Below are 14,243 nucleotides of genomic sequence, written 5' to 3'. Positions count from 1 at the left end.
CCTGCATCTGCAAGGACTCAGTTAATTTAGTTCTCTTGTAACAAAGTTGAGCCATAACCAAGTTTAGCAATCATTACAAAACTCACTTTTGTAGTATAGACAAGGTCTAATTACAGCTAGGCATCCTCATCATAATACTCTCCACGCATCACTGGCTAGCAGCAGCCAACCAGATTGCAAATTTACTCACTTACCTAAAGATACTATTAGATCAAAGATTTGTCATGTCTTGGTTTTGGTTGCTTAGAACCTCCAATTATTCCACTAATAGAACAAGCCCATCCTGTACAACCCACAGTCCTATGATTACTTGTGGCACCTTAGAGACTAACAAATTTATTTGAGCATAAGCTTTCGTGAGCTACAGCTCACTTCATCGGATGCATTCAGATGAAGTGAGCTGTAGCTCAGGAAAGCTTATGCTCAAATAAATTTGTTAGTCTCTAAGGTGCCACAAGTACTCCTTTTCTTTTTGCGAATACAGACTAACACAGCTGCTACTCTGAAACCAGTCCTATGATTGAATTCATTCTTTATTTGCACTGGAGTAGCAGTCACTAGCTAGTATCAAGCAACCTCCATGTTATGGGACATATTATTCCTTTAAGAGTGGAGGGGGCCACAAGACCCTGTTCCCAGGAGCTGGATTGAACAAAGGGTCAGGAAATGGCCTGGTAGCAGAAGAGAGGAAGTGCTGCCAGGGAGTGAGTGGGTGTGACCAAATGCACCCGATAATCACACCCTATACACTATTATAATCTTCGTACAAAGTATCCGTTGTGAGGTATCATTTGAAAACAAATAACTCACTGGTCAACAATACCATGGTGGAATCTATATAGAAACATATGTAAAGTTATGAATATAAGATGAAATTATGACTGACGTGAGGCTACCAGACAAGCCTGGGGAGCGTATAAACCTGTTTCTCAAACGCACAGGAAAGGCTGATGCCTCTAGTCAGGTGTCATCAAAATTGATGGGAAAATCACCTGTCAAGTGGCCATAATTTGGCAAAGGGGGGCAGAAACAGACCAATTGACATTTTAGCAAACGGCATGGAACCTCTTTCACCACAAGACTCCAGCCTCACAGTGGGAATTAACTTTCTCTAGCAATAATCCTCAGGAAAATGCATTTCAAAGGTGACTAGACTATAAAAGTGATGGGCAAAAAACACCCCAAGGTATTCTCTTCCTACCCACCTCTCTATCTCATTTCATCAAATAAGACAAACAAAAAAACCCCATAAACAGCCATATGACTTTGGGAGGGAGCCTGACCTGGAGTTTAGTCAGCCCTGTTGTTTGGAATATGTGATAAGGATTTTACCTTGAACCAAGTCTAGCTTGTTAAGTTTTAGCACCTGAAAGAGTTTTATCTTTATTTCTTTTTTAACTGTTTCTGACTTTGCTTTATAAAACTTATACTCCCTTAAATTCTATTTCTTTGTAGTTAAATAAACTTGTTTTATTCTTTAATCAAAACTAATCTGGTGGTGTATTCAAACTGAATTTTTTGGGTAACTCCATTTAAAGTAGCAAACTGTTGGATATTGTTCTGGATGGAGGAAATGGACCTAAAATATCTGAACTATCCAAGAAAGGACTGGACAGTGCAGAACACCATTTTGGAGGGAAAATTTTGGACTGGGAGTGTGTTGGGGTCACCCTGCAAGTGGTGACCAAGGCTGATAGAAGCCAGAGTGTGCTGGCAGGTTGCAGGGTGGGACCTGCATGTTGTTTGTGAGTGACCCAGGTTGGGAGCTGCAGTAGCAAAGCACGGTGAGGCACCTGAGGTTTCAGGGCAGATGGTGACACAACCCCTCACTGGACTGCACCCTGGAATGTGACAGTTGGATAGGGAGAAAACCCAAGACATTGTTCCTTTAGGGGTGAAGGATCAAGAGCCCTATAGTGTAGGGTGGGGCAAGGCTCCCCTCTCTTCCAGCCACTCAGGAGGAGCTCCCTGCGGGAGAGTGATATATAGACTGCATTCTCCCTCAAAAGTTAAAATGTGGATGCAGAAGTTGAAAGGAAAAGCTAAATGACATTAAAACTTTTAGTCATGGAAAATTAGTTATGGATGAAAAGTTGAATGTCCAAATGTGGATTTAGATTTACTTTATAAGCTTAAGGGTAAAAAAGAGACAGTAGCTATTAAAAATGAAGTATACCCGTATATGGATGAAAAGTAGAGTTGATTTTGTCAAATATACACAGATGGGTCCAAAAAACAAATTTGGAATTAGTATATTTAAAAGAATATCCAATTTTGAAGCAGTCATGGCAGCCAAACTAGTAGACATTATGCTACCACTAACTTAGATCTGGGAGATACATCCAGCAGCCGTGGTAATTTTTCAGATTCAATCTCAAGCCTTATGGTGATAAAAAAAGGGTGTCTCAGTGATTTAATGTCAAGTGATTTAATCAATGAAACTATATTTCTAATAACAGAATTAGTACAGATAGATACATAAAGAATTAGCTTGAATCCCAGCACATACTGAGATAACAGGGAATGAAATGGCAGACAAAGCAGCTAAAAAACTTGTAAGAAATGGAAACTGACATAAAACTACCCTTGAGTAAACTGGAATTCAGAAGTCCCATACAGAAAAATTTAAAAGAGGAATTGCAAAAAATTTGTACTAATGAAAGAATATTTAATTGTCCTTGAGTTGAGTATAATGACATACTGAAGGGCCTGGATAGGAAAAACAAAGAACCAGGGCTAAATATAAACTTTTGTATTATGGACTTTATTTAGGGAACTCTAATGTTTGAGCCATTTGCTACTACAGACTCTGAGGAATGTTTGAATCTTAATAAACCAACTCTGGCTGCAGGTGCTGTTAAACACAAGAGACTGGAGTGCTTAAGGGGCCTGCATCTGGTGACATGTGCCTGCAAAGCAACTCCTGGCCACAAGGGGGTGATGAGTAAGCAGCCTCCGTTTTACATACATAAGAAAGCTACACAAACATAGAAAAACTAAGTCTTGCCCCTATACAGCTCCTCATTCCACTATTTAACCTTTTACTCTTCCATATTCCCTTGTTTGGTCCTGTTTCCTGCCAGTGCTAGGGGTAACTTTTCCCATTTCCTTCACAACCATTCTCCCTAATGAAAAGCTTTATGCAGAGTCAATACAGGTACCTAGCTGTACCTGATGCATATCTATTAAAAGTCTGTAACACTGCTCCTACTAGATGAAAAAAATTCTCACAGGTGCTGAAAGAATTTTACAAGTGTGTGATTTATTAATTATGCTAGGAGCTGTGCAATCAGAACAAAAGGGCAGTCCTTGCCACCAAGGGCTTACAATCTATTTATAGATTATAGGGTTTATAAGGTGCACTCCTCCTTTCCACCCACCCCCCCCCCCATTTTATTTTGCGTAAACATTTACTTAACAGGAAGAGCTCATTTTTTTGTTACAGAATCTCATTTACCAGCACTGATTTCTGGTGCATGCATTGCACACACTGTTAACTAACTGCAGGCCTGACTGTGCTCTTGCTAGTAATAACTTTAAAAAAAGTTAATAGAAATGTCATTGTTTCTAAATAAGACATTAGAAATTGATTCTGTGCAGAAGTGTTAATAAATAATTGAGCTATTAAAAAAGCAAGGCCCAAGCTAGGACAATAGTTTCTTCAGACTGTTAGTTCTTTGGGGGTAGAAACAGTCTTTTTGTTCTGTGTTTGTACAGCACCTACCACACTAGAAATTAAAACAACAGAGAAGGGTGAAATATCAAGGAGCATCAGCACTCACAAAGGACAATGTTCCATTGTATCTTTGAGAAACAGCAACACAAGGACAGAACACCAAGTAAACATGTTTTGCCCCCTTTTCTATGAAAAAAAATCACCCTGTGATCCAAAAAAAAAAAAAAATCACATAATCCTTTCTCTTCTTCAACAACCGTGGGATACGGTGGGTAACTGGCCAAGAAAAAAAATGAACCAATACTGTAGGTATGTTGCATCTTTTAAAGAGACAGTTTACTTGTATGTCAGAAATGTAATATAAATAAGATCTTGACTACTGATGGACGGGACTGGGGAGCTAAACTTCTGAACTATGGCTAGTGGGTAAGCACCCAAATTCTTTTAGGTAGTGCTCCCCTGCAAAAAACAAATTAAATTGTAAGAAATTTTTGGTCAGACTTTCTTATTCGCCTTTTGTTGCTGCCCCGCAACCCCTTGCCCCTGAAATCCCCATATTTCTCTAAGAGCCTTGTAAGGCATTAATGTATCTATTATTTGGAAAACAAACGAACAACAAAAATACCAACAAATTTTATTTAAAACACACAGTCTGAGATAAGATGAGTCCTAGAGCAGAAGAAATCCATATCTGATTTTTCATTTACTCAAAGTTGGTGGCAAGCAGCTGCTGACTTTAAAAAAAAAAAAAAAGATAAGAGCCTATGCAAGATAGCTCTGAAATATAGCTAAAAACGTAAGTATGCAAGACTAACAGATGACTTTTTGAAGTTTGCTTAAATTTTTTCCATTTTACACTCCCACCCCGGAAAGTTTTTTTTGCCTCTTCCTTTGTCGTTGAAATAATTTCTTTTTCTTTTTCAAATTGACTTTTAGCTGTGGTTTCACCAACTCTATTTCCAATGGTTTTTCCTCTGCTGGAGTTTCAAAGACAGTTTCAGTAGGATCTTCTGGAATAATTGTCTTTTCTTCTTTTTTCCTAAGTTTCTGCAGGTCCTTCACTTGCTGTTTTTCTCTGAATTTAGCAGCTACAGCCAATCTTGTCATCCGCCGATGCTAACAAAACAAGAAAAGTAAGTTAATGCAGTTGCACTGAAAGGCAGAAAGACTCATCTAACAAGGTGATATTGCAAAAAGTTCACATACGAGTTCACATTCTACAATACAAGTGGAGACAGAAAACAATCTTAAAAAGATCACCCTTCAACTGGCAAATTCCTCAGCATATTGCCATCTTCTCATTGAGAGATTAAACAACTCAGCGTTATTAGTTTCATAAATCTGCTCAGTTCACATGCCAGTGATTATTTTATCCTAAAATTATAACCTATTAAGCGTGTTCATAGAATCATAGAAGATTAGAGTTGGAAGAGACCAAAGGAGGTCATCTAGTCCAACCCCCTGCTCAGAGCAGGACCAACACCAACAAAATCATTCCAGCCAGGGGTTTGTCAAGTCTGGCCTTAAAAACCTTTAAGGATGGAGATTCCACGCCTCCTCCAGGTAACCCATTCCAGTGCTTCACCACCCTTCTAGTGAAACAGTGTTTACTAATATCCAACCTAGACCGCCCCCACTGCAACTTGAGACCATTGCTCCTTGTTCTGTCATCTGCCACCACTGAAAACAGCCAAGCTCCATCCTCTTTGGAACTCCCCTTCAGGTAGTTGAAGGCTGCTATCAAATCCCCCCTCACTCTTCTCTTCTGCAGACTAAACAAGCCCAGTTCCCTCAGCCTCTCCTCGTAAGTCATGTGCCCCAGCCCCCTGATCATTTTCATTGCCCTCCGCTGGACTCTCTAATTTGTCCACATCCTTTCTGTAGTGGGGGTCCCAAAACTGTATGCAAAATCCAGATAAGGCCTCACCAATACCAAATAGAGGGGAAAGATCATGTCCCTCGATCTGCTGGCAATGTTCCTGCTAATGCAGCCCACTATGCCATTAGCCTTCTTGGCAACAAGAGCACACTGCTGACTTATATCCAGCTTCTCATCTACTGTATTCCTCAGGTCCTTTTCTGCAGAACTGCTGCTTAGCCACTCAGTCCCTAGTCTATAGCAGTGCATGGGCTTCTTCCGTCCTAAGTGCAGGACTCTGAACTTGTCCTTGTTGAACCTCAGATTTCTTTTGGCCCAATCCTTCAAATTTGTCTAGGTCAATCTGGACCCTATCCCAACCCTTCAGCATATCTACCTCTCCCACCCACTTTAGTGTCATCTGCAAACTTGCTGAGGGTGCAGTCTATCCCATCATCCAGATCATTAATAAAGATGTTGAACAAAACTGGCCCCAGGACCAACCCTTGTGGCACTCCGCTGGATACTAGCTGCCAACTAGATATCGAGCCGTTGATCACTATCCGTTGAGCCCGACAATCTAGCCAGCTTTCTATCCACCTTATAGTCCATTCATCCAATCCATACTTTTTTTTTTAAACTTGCTGGCAAGAATACTGTGGGAGACTATCAAAAACTTTGCTAAAGTCAAGATATAGGTCACGTCCACTGCTTTCCCCATATCCACAGAGCCAGTTATCTCATCATAGAAGGCAATCAGGTTGGTCAGGCATGACTTGCCCTTGGTGAATCCATGTTGACTGTTCCTGATCACCTCTCTCTCTTCCAAGTGCTTCAAAATGGTTTCCTTGAGGAACTTCTCAATGATTTTTCCAGGGACTGAGGTGAGGCTGACTGGTCTGTAGTTTCTTGTGTTCTCCTTCTTCCCTTTTTTAAAGATGGGCACTATATTTGCCTTTTTTCCAATCATCCGGGACCTCCCCCAATCTCCATGAGTTTTCAAAGATAATGGCCAGTGGCTCTGTAATCATATCAGCCAATTCCCCCAGCACGCTCAGATGCATTAGATCTGGACCCATGGACTTGTGCATGTCCAGCTTTTCTAAATAGTCCTTAACCTGTTCTTTCACCACTGACAGCTGCTCACCTCCTCTCCATACTGTGTTGCCACATTGAGGCCCCTGATCCTGCAAGCTGATCTCTTAGGAGCAGGGGTACACTCATACAGAACAGCTTGTGCAACCAAGGCCTTAGGAATTTGTTAAATGCAAGCAAAACCAAAGACAAGACTATTACCATGTTTGGGGACTGGTAATGTGGATTCTCATATAGAGTTGGTCCTCCAAAGCTGCCCTGGAAAATCTTTATGAGATTTAAAACAAAACGAGGTCCAATTTCTACAAGAGCTGCATCTTCCTCGATGATCTGTAATAAAATAGCAAACACCTTCATTTGAGATTCCTGTGCTGGAGTTATACATATACATTCTTTAAATATTTTACACAGATGAATTCACAGGTGTTCAAGCACAAAATCTAATGCAACTAATTTATGTTAAGCATGTGAAATGGTAGTTTTAAGTCCACTATAAAACATTTTGAAATCACCTTTTTGTATAAGTGGGGCTGATGTCAGCATATCCTGGTAATAGTTAAAGGTTTCCTTTCAATTTACTGGTTTCAGAGTAGGAGCCTTGTTAGTCTGTATTCGCAAAAAGAAAAGGAGTACTTGTGGCACCTTAGAGACTAACCAATTTATCTGAGCATAAGCTTTTGTGAGCTACAGCTCACTTCATCAAATGCATTCAGTAGCTCACGAAAGCTTATGCTCAAATAAATTTGTTAGTCTCTAAGGTGCCACAAGTACTCCTTTTCTTTTTTCAATTTACTGTATTTCATATATATCATACCATACATTTAGTGCAATCTTTAAAAAGTCAGTGGAAACAACCAACCTGATAGTTTCGAAACCAGATTCTGTTGTCTGTGATGGAGAACGTGAATACATGATCTACAAAAGGCTGGCTTTTGGGGTGATATTGTGGTGTACTAAAAATCTGTAACAAAAGACAAAAACAAATTTCTCATCTAAAATGATCAAGAGTCCAAAATACAAAGTTTAATTACCTTTGCATTCATCTTATTTTACTATTTAACATCCTGATCCTGCAGAGACTTACGTATGAGAGTCGTTCCATTGACTTCAAGCACATGCGTAAGTCTTTGCAGGCTTAGTGTGTAAGTACCAAGACACACACAAGCAACTTGCAATATGTTTTAAGCCTGAAATATTAGCACAAAGATTGTAAGATGCAAGAAATCCCAAAACCAAGTTGGCACGTACTGACCTGAATAAACAACTCTTTTAACAGAGCATAGTGTGCCTCTTGATCAAACACCTAGAAGAGAAAAATACAATTTTATGAACACACACAAGGCAACAGCAGTATAGAGAAAAAGAAAATCAGATACTGCAGATCAAGCAATCTGAAATCCTGTACTTGCCGTATCAAAGGACAGAAGAGGCCGTGAGCCTCTCAGGCAGTTTCCAGTCATCTTCAGCTCTGCTAGGGTATGAACTACAATGATTTTGAACAGTTTTAGTATTTAAACATTTTTTCTAAGAAAAAAAAAAAAAAATATAAGCAGAAGAAGTGACCTAATCTGAGAGCTCAACTTACTATTCTGTACTAAAAATTTGGCTGATGGTCCTTGAGGTGAATTTGAAAGCCTGAAACAAAAGACATCCATTAGTAATGGCAAGAAAAATAAATACTTTAGAATTCTATAGTAAATTTCAACCAGACTTTTTACTGTAGTAGTTTTAAAACTGGCTTTTGTTGTGTATAAATGGTAATTCATTTTAGATATTTTAATAAAAAATGGCTTAAGGTATAATCAGTAGACCTCAAATGATGAGGCTTCATAGAAAATAGTGTTTAATTTACACTTATTTTGCTGCTTTTAAAATTTTTAAATAGCATTTTTCTACATAAAGCCAGTCTCATTTACTCTTGCCACTACTGCCAAGACCTGAAGTATTCTATGGGAAGTTTGGCTTAAATTTCTGCAGCAATCCTGCAGGGAAGACTGGAAATTCTGTGGCAGCTCAGGTATACTCAAATATAAATGTATTTTAAAAAAAAAATAAAATCAGTACACAAACGCCACAAGGAATAGTGGAACATTTCTCTTCTGGCAAGCAACAGCCAACAGAGGGAAAGCAAGTGCATGCTACCATATGAGCAAGTTTAACTGTACTTTTAAAAAATGTCACTCTTGAAATGTATGGATCACTAAAGGTGTAAATCTTCAAACTGTAGGATGTTTTAAATAGAGTTCTAGTTGGAATACAAGCAACTGATTATAGAGGGAGATTTAATAAAGCAATGTATTTTCTCACCACATGTAGAGATCCTGTTTCTTTTTGGCTTCAAAAAATATGCACTTATTGCAGTTTTTTATTTCACAAATCTATATAAAAAGAAGGCATATGGCAAATTAGCTATTAACAAAGCTCTATGGATCTTTTCACAAACCTTCCAAATCTGTCTCAAGTATTTCTGTCCTAATATGAAAACATGCAAACGTCTTGCATTAGTAGTTAACACCTGGTGCCTGCAGAAAACTCAGTTTTAAGTAATAGCCACCTTGAAAGGCTTTTAAATTATTTTTATTCCCAGAAGACTACCAACACTCCAGTGGATGGGGCATTAGACTGTCAGGGCACCTAGGGTCTAGTCTCAGCTCTGCCACTGGCCCACCATGTGGCTTTCTTCAGGCAGATCTTTTGACCTATTTGTGCCGCAGGTTTCTCAACATAAAATGGGGGAAACACCCTCTTTTGTAAAGCACTTTATATTGGTAGATTGCAGAGTGATGGAACAAAATCCCCATATGCTCATATGCCCCTATGCTCAGGGTTTAGCTGATCATCATATTTGGGGTCGGGAAGGAATTTTCCTCCAGGGCAGATTGGAAAAGGCCCTGGAGGTTTTTTGCCTTCCTCTGTAGCATGGGGCATGGGTCACTTGCTGGAGGATTCTCTGCTCCTTGAAGTCTTTAAACTACGATTTGAGGACTTCAATAGCACAGATATAGGTGTGAGGTTTTTTGCAGGAGTGCTGGGTGAAATTCTGTGGCCTGCGTTGTGCAGGAGGTCAGACTAGATGATCATAATGGTCCCTTCTGACCTAAATATCTATGAAAAAAATGCTTCTATTCTATATAGGTTCTTGTTCTTGAAATTAAGTTTCTCTTTATCAATAGAAAATTTCCTATTTCAAAATAAGAGACCTCATTTAAAAAAAAAAAAAAGAGTTCATGAACAGCAATCATTTTAATCCATGAAGTTATTTAATACATTCCACCAGCAGCACGCCAGCATGGGGGGAGGAGATAAGGCCAGAATAGGCTTGCCAGCCTACCCTTCTTCTCCCTTCCCTCAACTAGAAAGGGTACCAGGGGACTAAAGCACAAAAGAAGCAATAGCAGTTCTTTCATAGGGGTAATGATTCAAAGGCACTAGCTCCCAAAAGTCTTTACTCCATCACAAAAGCCACAGACACTTGCAGTGTCTTCACTCTCTATCAGCTCATCTTTTCTCGTGGAAGTCTAAACTGCTTTGATTCCTCTTTGGTTCATCTCCACTAATGGATCCACCCATATTGCCACTTAGTTCAATTCACTAGCTATACCACATGTACCTGTACTCCTTATTGCCTCCTTCAGCCTTGCACAAAAAAGCACATCCCTACCACCAATTAAATATTTTAAGATTGAAATTACATATGTTCTTGACAAAAACCAACCACAACGGTTTTTAATCTTTGTAACCTTGTCCTCCTTCCATCAGCCCTTTTCTTGTTTGTTTTCATCCTGTAATGTTTTTTATTCAAAGTCTTTGCAGCCATGGTATATTTACACCCAAGATACAGATATGCCACCCTAGGACTCTATTCTGTAAGCTTTTTGTGCACAGAACTTTTATTGATTTCAATAGGAGTTCTGCATACAGAGTGCTTTCAGGACCAGGTTCTTGTGTATGTCAGATCATGTCTAACAAAAGTGAGGACTAATGCATGATTATATCAATATTTTACTTACTAGTCTTCATTTCAAAGAGTCAGAATTAAATACAGGAAAGTGAATGAACCTATTTTCTACCCAGAAGAATTACTCTAATTACTTCCTGTGGTTTAGCAAGTAACTCAAACAGCAGGACTTAGACTCTTTGTGCTGCATGAAGTAAACCAAAATTCTCTTTTATTTCAACATCACTTATCTGGCCCTCTTCTCTGTCTCACACAATTTCCAAAAAGCCAAAATATAGATATTAGTTTAGTCATGCCATTACCTCATTAATTACAAACAGCTTATCTTTACGGTCCATTTTAGTGTCTGTAAATAAAGAAAAAAGTACCACTGAGCAGTCTTGTATGCTTTTGTATATTACAACGGACACCAGCCATTTAAAAAAAAAAAAAAAAAAAAAAGCTCCCACTTTTCTGAAAATTTCACCTACTTTTACGACAGAAAGACTAAGCATTTTCTCAATGTTTGTGTTTCTCAGCAGTTTGCATATAACTCATTTTCACTGTTGATATTATTTCATCTCTTACTCATTAATTGGGTTTCTTGTTAACAACAGTTTTTGCACATACTAGCTTAAGGCCACAATCCAGCAAACACTGAAACATGTTGCATTATGCATGCAAGTAGTTTTTCTGAAGTCACAGGAATAGTGAAACATAAAGCAAAGCACGAATTTGAGTGTTTGCAGAATGGAGGCCTAGTTTCCTAACAATCTCATTTAGAATCCAACAGTTATTCTGTGCAGCAATTGGGGTAAATAATGTCAACGACAGCGAGCCATATAAATTAAGAATTATGCACCACCTTCAAAAAGCAGGCTGTTGGAGGCAAGTGGTGTAATAAACTAGAATATCCCAAAACACTGACCAAGTTAGACACAAGCAGTACCTAGACCAGGGGTGGGCAAATTTTTTTGCCCAAGGGCCACATCGGATGAGAAACTGTATGAAGGGCCGGGTAGGGAAGCCTGTTCCCCCAAAACAGCCTGGCCCTGGCCCCCACCCCCTATCACTTCCTGCCTCCTGACTGTCCCCCTCACAACCCCAACCCATCCAACCCCCCCTGCTCCTTGTCCCCTGACTGCCCCCTCCCGGGACCCCCTGCCCCAAACCTCCCCTCCCCGGGGATCCCACCCCCATCCAACCCCCCCTGCTCCCTGACTGCCCCAACCTATCCACACCCCCGCCCCTGACAGGCCCCCTGGGACTCCCATGCCCTGTACAATTCCCACTGTTCCCCAACCCCTGACCGCCCCAGAACCTCCGCCCCATCCAACCGCCCCCTGTTCCCTGACTTCCTCCCGGGATCCTCTACCCAACCCCCACACTGCTGCACGCGCTGCCTGTGCAGCAGCGTAGCTGCGGGGGGAGGGGGAATAGCAGGGGAGGGGCTGAGGGCAAGCCTCCCAGGCCAGGACAGGCCGTAGTCTGCCCACCTCTAACCTAGACCCTACCTGCTTTAGAGTGGGGCATCAACGTTCGCAAGTCTTGCATTAGATGTCTCGTTCTGAAGTTTATTCCTCTAGAAGAGAAAATAAGCACCCGCTCTTTGTTTTTCCATTTACCCTAAAAGAAACACAAAGTTAAGCTGAAAAAAAAATGTTTCTAATCTTAAACTTTTTAAGATCAAAGTTAATATTTAATCAATTAAGATATTTCAAATTTTTAAAAATCTGCATTTGTGCAGAAGTTTCCAATTAAAACAAAGTGCTGCCTTTTCAATAGGCTGCAGAAATTATATGTGCTTATGTGGATAACTCTGATCTTCCACACTTGAGTACTTAATTCCTACACAAAGGACCCTAATCAACTCAATGTTTTCAGTGATAAACTATGGATATTTGAGGCTGCTCACATAAAAATTCCCCTCTTAGGCTGTGATAAACTTCATGTATCAGGGTGCACCTGCTTGCAGACAAGAGGGGTAAGAGGCCATGAAATCTATTTGTTTTCCCATTTAAACAATAACCATGAGGGTCAGGCATAATACAGGAATCTACACTGACAGAATACGCAACTTAATATAGCAAAATGACATTAAGTGCATAAAAGTTAAACTGCATATAGTGATAATACAGAAGTGTTTATCTTGTGTAGTTTTAAGGTGAAGGAAGAGTTAAGAACTTAGAGAGGAGTGCCGTGCGATTCACTCAAGAAAGTACTTTGAAAATCCCAGCCATTCAGTCCATTCCAGAGACAACAGCTGTTGCTTCTAAAATATTTTTATGATCTCTAGGAATAGTTGTCTCTGAAAGGGAGGAAATGGCAATATCCCCAGGGAAGTCATCCTAATCCTCCTTTTGAGTTAGCAACAGAATAGTGAGGGGCTTTGATTAAACTCCTCCCTCCCCTGGACACTGACAAATGGCTCTGCAGCAATCTGAGCTGTGCAGAAAGCCAATAATACTAGAAGCACAGTAGGTCATCTCAGTCACAAGAAAAGGCCGATCTGTTGCTTTCTCTTCGAAGTGAAGTGAACTGAGAGCCAGGGAGTTGTAAAGGAGCACAGGATAAAAGGGTCTGCTGCAAACAAATCCTCTGTTAATTCAGTACAGAAGGCCCAGGTAGCTTCTATGGACTATAGGATTTCCAATTTCAACATGCAAGTTATTTAAAAAAACTGAAAAGCTGTCAAATGTACAACTTCTGAACCGTGTCATTTGGGATGCTCCCTAAATAAAATAGTCACTAAAACTAGCTATCAAGTCCTTGTGCAACACTTTATGATTTGTTTTAACTCTGATAATATTTTAGGATGTTAGTATTGCTATATTGCAATTGCATTTTATGATCCAGGGCAGCCCTTCATGTGCCTAGATGTGGTATCTCCATGATATTAGTAACTAGGGTATTCAAGATATCTGTGCAGATCATGAGAGTGCATCATAACCTTGCTTTGCACACCCATATGAAGAGTTCGGGTGACCACACAGAACGGGGCAGTACATGTCTCTGTGGAGGGGCTGCAACCAGCGATCTGCTCCCTTCCACGCCAAGCCCTGCAAGAATACCGAGGACTCAGAGGGAAGAGAGCTGCTTCTCTAATAAGAGACAAGGTCTCTAAATGGTCCGAGGCTAGAGAAGGGTGATCTCCGGCCCGTGGGGAGTTTCCCCTGAGGAGAGACAGCCTTCCCCCACCTCACCCCAACAGTGCGGGCCCTCCCGCTCCCGCAGCGGGGATAGCGAGTAAGAGGGACCAGCCCAGAGCTCCTGCCCCAAAAGGGAGAATACAGCCTAGGCCACCCCGGCCTCTTACCCTCCGCGCCGTACAGGGACCGGCGGAGACAGTCCGGGCCAGCCACATACCCCGGGGGGGATGGGGGGGGGGGACGGGGGACGACGGATACAGGCCTCGAGCAGGAGCCGGATCAGCCGCTGTTTTTACCTTAGAGATAGGAGCCGGGATGCTGTGCTCCTCCCTCTCCGCTCCCTGCGGGCTTGGCTTGGCCGGCGGCCCGGTCCCATTCGGAGCCCCTCTAGCTCGTTTCCTCGGCCGGGTCGCAGCACCTCCACGCTTCCTCTTGGCCGCCGCCATCTCGCTTGCACATGACCCTCACACCGGAAGCGGAGCTCCCTTTCTACAATCTTCCGCTCCTCTCTCTATGGTCCTGGCGGCC

At 41.1% G+C, this 14,243-nt stretch overlaps 1 protein-coding gene across 1 annotated transcript; it reads right to left on the bottom strand.

Moving 5' to 3' along the window:
* Positions 1–4,294: 4,294 nt before the first annotated feature.
* On the bottom strand, positions 4,295–14,192 carry BRIX1 (biogenesis of ribosomes BRX1). Its single transcript, XM_077816735.1, has 10 exons — positions 14,012–14,192; positions 12,081–12,192; positions 10,890–10,933; positions 8,937–9,007; positions 8,215–8,264; positions 8,039–8,112; positions 7,882–7,932; positions 7,489–7,590; positions 6,831–6,959; positions 4,295–4,792 (listed from the first exon to the last, which is right to left on the bottom strand). Exons 1-10 carry the CDS (start codon positions 14,159–14,161, stop codon positions 4,529–4,531), a joined length of 1,047 nt encoding a protein of 348 aa, XP_077672861.1. The 5' UTR covers positions 14,162–14,192; the 3' UTR covers positions 4,295–4,528.
* Between the last annotated feature and the right edge of the window lie 51 nt (positions 14,193–14,243).

Source organism: Eretmochelys imbricata, chromosome 5, assembly GCF_965152235.1.
Source record: "Eretmochelys imbricata isolate rEreImb1 chromosome 5, rEreImb1.hap1, whole genome shotgun sequence".
Classification (NCBI taxonomy): Eukaryota; Metazoa; Chordata; order Testudines; family Cheloniidae; genus Eretmochelys; species Eretmochelys imbricata.
Note: the sequence above shows the minus strand (reverse complement) of the source record. Positions and strands in the feature narration are given on the sequence as shown.

Bases quoted from the DNA above. Each gene is read 5' to 3' on its own strand.
- BRIX1 (XM_077816735.1), bottom strand. From the start codon at position 14,161: ATGGCGGCGGCCAAGAGGAAGCGTGGAGGTGCTGCGACCCGGCCGAGG. The intron at 7,933-8,038 runs GCAAGTACAGGA...TTTCTCTTCTAG, and splicing joins CTCTTCTGTCCTTTGATACG to GTGTTTGATCAAGAGGCACA. The intron at 7,591-7,881 runs GTCAGTACGTGC...CTTTTGTTACAG, and splicing joins TAAAAGAGTTGTTTATTCAG to ATTTTTAGTACACCACAATA.